Source organism: Agelaius phoeniceus, chromosome 27, assembly GCF_051311805.1.
Source record: "Agelaius phoeniceus isolate bAgePho1 chromosome 27, bAgePho1.hap1, whole genome shotgun sequence".
Classification (NCBI taxonomy): Eukaryota; Metazoa; Chordata; class Aves; order Passeriformes; family Icteridae; genus Agelaius; species Agelaius phoeniceus.
The window spans coordinates 1,465,244-1,467,972 of NC_135291.1; the positions used below are offsets into that span (position 1 = coordinate 1,465,244).

At 63.2% G+C, this 2,729-nt stretch overlaps 1 protein-coding gene across 1 annotated transcript; it reads right to left on the reverse strand.

Moving 5' to 3' along the window:
• Positions 1-820: 820 nt before the first annotated feature.
• On the reverse strand, positions 821-2,476 carry LOC143695959 (uncharacterized). Its single transcript, XM_077191206.1, has 5 exons — positions 2,403-2,476; positions 2,153-2,251; positions 1,809-1,911; positions 1,487-1,543; positions 821-1,200 (listed from the first exon to the last, which is right to left on the reverse strand). Exons 1-5 carry the CDS (start codon positions 2,472-2,474, stop codon positions 986-988), a joined length of 546 nt encoding a protein of 181 aa, XP_077047321.1. The 5' UTR covers positions 2,475-2,476; the 3' UTR covers positions 821-985.
• Positions 2,477-2,729: the final 253 nt, after the last annotated feature.

Sequence of the window (2,729 nt, forward strand, 5' to 3'; positions counted from 1 at the left end):
AACCAAAAGTAAACAATGGTTATCTGCTGCTGTGGAATGCAACAGGTAGACCCGTGATTGGTCTCCTGTGGGTGTTTGGATTTCCTGACCATTCATGGCAGAGCTGGCGCTTGCTCTCTGTCTGAGACACAGATCTTTGTTATTCATTCTTTTCTATTCTTAGCTTAGCTAGCTTCTGAAGAAACCTTTTCCTTTCTATTTCTTTTTCGTATAGTCTTAATGTAACATATGTCATAAAAAAATAAATCAAGCCTTCTGATCATGGAGTCAACATTCTCATCTCTTCTTCATCCTGAAAACCCTTCTGACCATGGTCACAGCTCTCCACACTGCCCGGCCCGCACAGCCCAGCTCGGTGCCGGCCCTGGAGCAGAGCAGCTTCCAGCCAGCAAGAGGCAAACGCATCTTGCCAAGAGTTAAAACACACCAGAGAGGGAAGATGGCATTAATGTGTGCATAAAGGCCTTGGAATTCACAGTTCTCTGAGAGAGATTTGGGGCTCTCGGCTGGACAGAGATGATCCTGCTCTGTGCTGGGCTCAAAGGCAGGGAACACGCCCTGCCGCTGCTGCTTGGCGGGGTCTCCGCAGTCCCAGGCAGATGCCAAAGCTGCTCTCACAGTCTTCTCCCTTGCCAGGCCCCTCCGCCAAGTGCCAGGGGCCTCAAGGACGGAAAGGAGCGCAGGGAGCCAAAGGGAGATGGCTCACTACCTCACTGGGGGCTCCTGGGGAAGCACTTTGCTTGAGAAGCAAGCCCCTCTCTTCCAAAGGCATTTCTCCAAATGCCTGCATTTCCCAGGGAACACCAACACACTCTTAAGGTTTTGGAAAAGGTTTTGGAAAAATCCAAACTCTTTATTAAGGGAAAGCGAAGCAAAGGGGTGAGCTGGGAGACAAAAGAAGCGGATGGGCAGGGTCTGAGAGCTGGAGGGAGGGAGCTGCCAACAGGGAGAGAGATGGCAGGAGCTCCTGGAGCTTGCCACAGGCTCAGCTCTGAGCAGCTAGAGCTGTGCCTGGAGCTGCAGCTGGTGCATCCTGCTCTGCAGCTGCTCCCATCTGCAACGGGGGCTGGAGATGGCCGAGGGATGCCGGTACATCTGATCCAGCAGACGCAAGAAGTCCTGCAGATCTTCTTTGGAAGGTCAGCTGAATGAGTACGCTGATGCAGGATGGGCTGTCATCTTCTCTCAGGGCTTGAAGAGCTGGAAGAGAGAGGAACAGAGCCACGGTCAGAGGCCAGATGGAGGGAATCCAAGGAAAGCCTCCTGCCAGGCCCATCACAGCCGGCTCTTGCCAGGGCTTCGGCCGGAAGGTGTTGGTCACGGATCGCCCACGTTTCGCTGGCAGCTCTGCGGGCTGTGCCCCCGCCGCCCCTCGCCCGCACAGGGAGCAGAGCCCTCCGCAGCCCGGGCACGGATTGTAGCTGCGGGGCCGGCATGTGCAGCTGCCCCCGGCGATGCTCGCTGCCCCGCGGCTGCCCTGACTCACCCTCGCTGATGACCTGGAGCTCCTCCTTCTGCCCCGTGACGAGCACTCCGGCCAGCCCTGGCAAGACAGAGCCCGTGTCGGCCCCGGGCGGCACAGCTGCCCGGCACGGGCGCTGCCAGCCCTGCGGCCGCACGCCCTCCTGCCCGGGCAGGGCTCCTGCCGGCCCCTGCCGCGCGCTGCCGCCCGAGGGCTCGGCTGGCTGCGGGAGGGCGGCGGCAGCGCCGAGGGCGGGCGGGGCTGCAGCGGCCCGGGCGCGGCTCCCGCTGTAGCCGGGGCAGCAGCCGGGCAGGGGGCAGGGAGGGGCGCCGGGCTCGGGGCTCACCGATGATCCCGACGGCCGCCTGGCGCACGGGCCTCTGTGGGCTCCGCAGGCGCGGCAGGGCCCAGCGCAGGTGCTCGGCCGCTCGGCTCTCGTCCTGCAGCAGCTGCGGGGAGCACCGACAGGGAAGGCTCGCTGCGGCCTCTGCCCCTCGGCCGGGCGCTCCCTGCGCCCAGCAGCGGCCGAGCCGGCCCGCACGGCCCGGGGCAGGGAGCGGCGTGGGGGGCGCAGGCCGGCGGGCCCGGCTGCTGCGCCGGGCAGGGGCACAGCTGCCGGCCCCCCGCACCGAGCACCGGGTGCAGGGGGGCTTCTCCAGCCTGCGGCTGGGGCTCCCGGGCTGTCCTTACCAGGCGCTCGGCGAACTGCATCCGCTGCCCCTTCATCAGCAGCTGCTCGAGGTCACTCCTCAGGAAGCGTGCCGCACGAAGCAGGGCTTCGCCAGAGGCCTGGAGAGCAGCAGAGAGCCGCAGGTGGCACCCGAGCCCAGGGCACGGGACCCGTGACCCTGTGCCAAGGCCAGGTGAGGCTGGAGCCCGCCAGGTGCCAGGGCGGCCCAGCCCCCTGCCAGGGATGCGGCCGCATCACACAAAACCTCACCTTGGCCACGTGCAGGTTCTCATCGTGCCAGTGCAAGAAGAGAGGGAGCAGGCTCTGGCTCACGATTGTCATGGGAGGATTTTCCCCCTCTTCCTCTACCAGCTCCATCACCTTGCAGAAGAGCTGAATGGAGAGCAGCCGCACGTGGCTGTTGTCCTGGAAGGGTAGGAAAAGTCCCAAGCACCAACTACTGCAGGCCCATTGGGCCAAAAGCCCAAATCTCTACACACAGAGCACAAAGGTTGCAGGCAGCGTCCAGTGCCCTTGGCTGGGGGCACCGAGCCTTACGTTCTCAAAGTGTTGCAGGAGGGGCTCAGCCAGCTTCAG

What these genes read in the sequence shown, in the direction of transcription:
- LOC143695959 (XM_077191206.1), bottom strand. Translation starts at nt 2,474, where the DNA reads ATGACAATCGTGAGCCAGAGCCTGCTCCCTCTCTTCTTGCACTGGCAC. An exon ending in TGCAGTTCGCCGAGCGCCTG is followed by an intron (nt 1,912 to 2,152) that starts GTAAGGACAGCC and finishes TGCTCCCCGCAG; the next exon opens with CTGCTGCAGGACGAGAGCCG. An exon ending in GCTCCAGGTCATCAGCGAGG is followed by an intron (nt 1,201 to 1,486) that starts GTGAGTCAGGGC and finishes TCTCTCTTCCAG; the next exon opens with CTCTTCAAGCCCTGAGAGAA.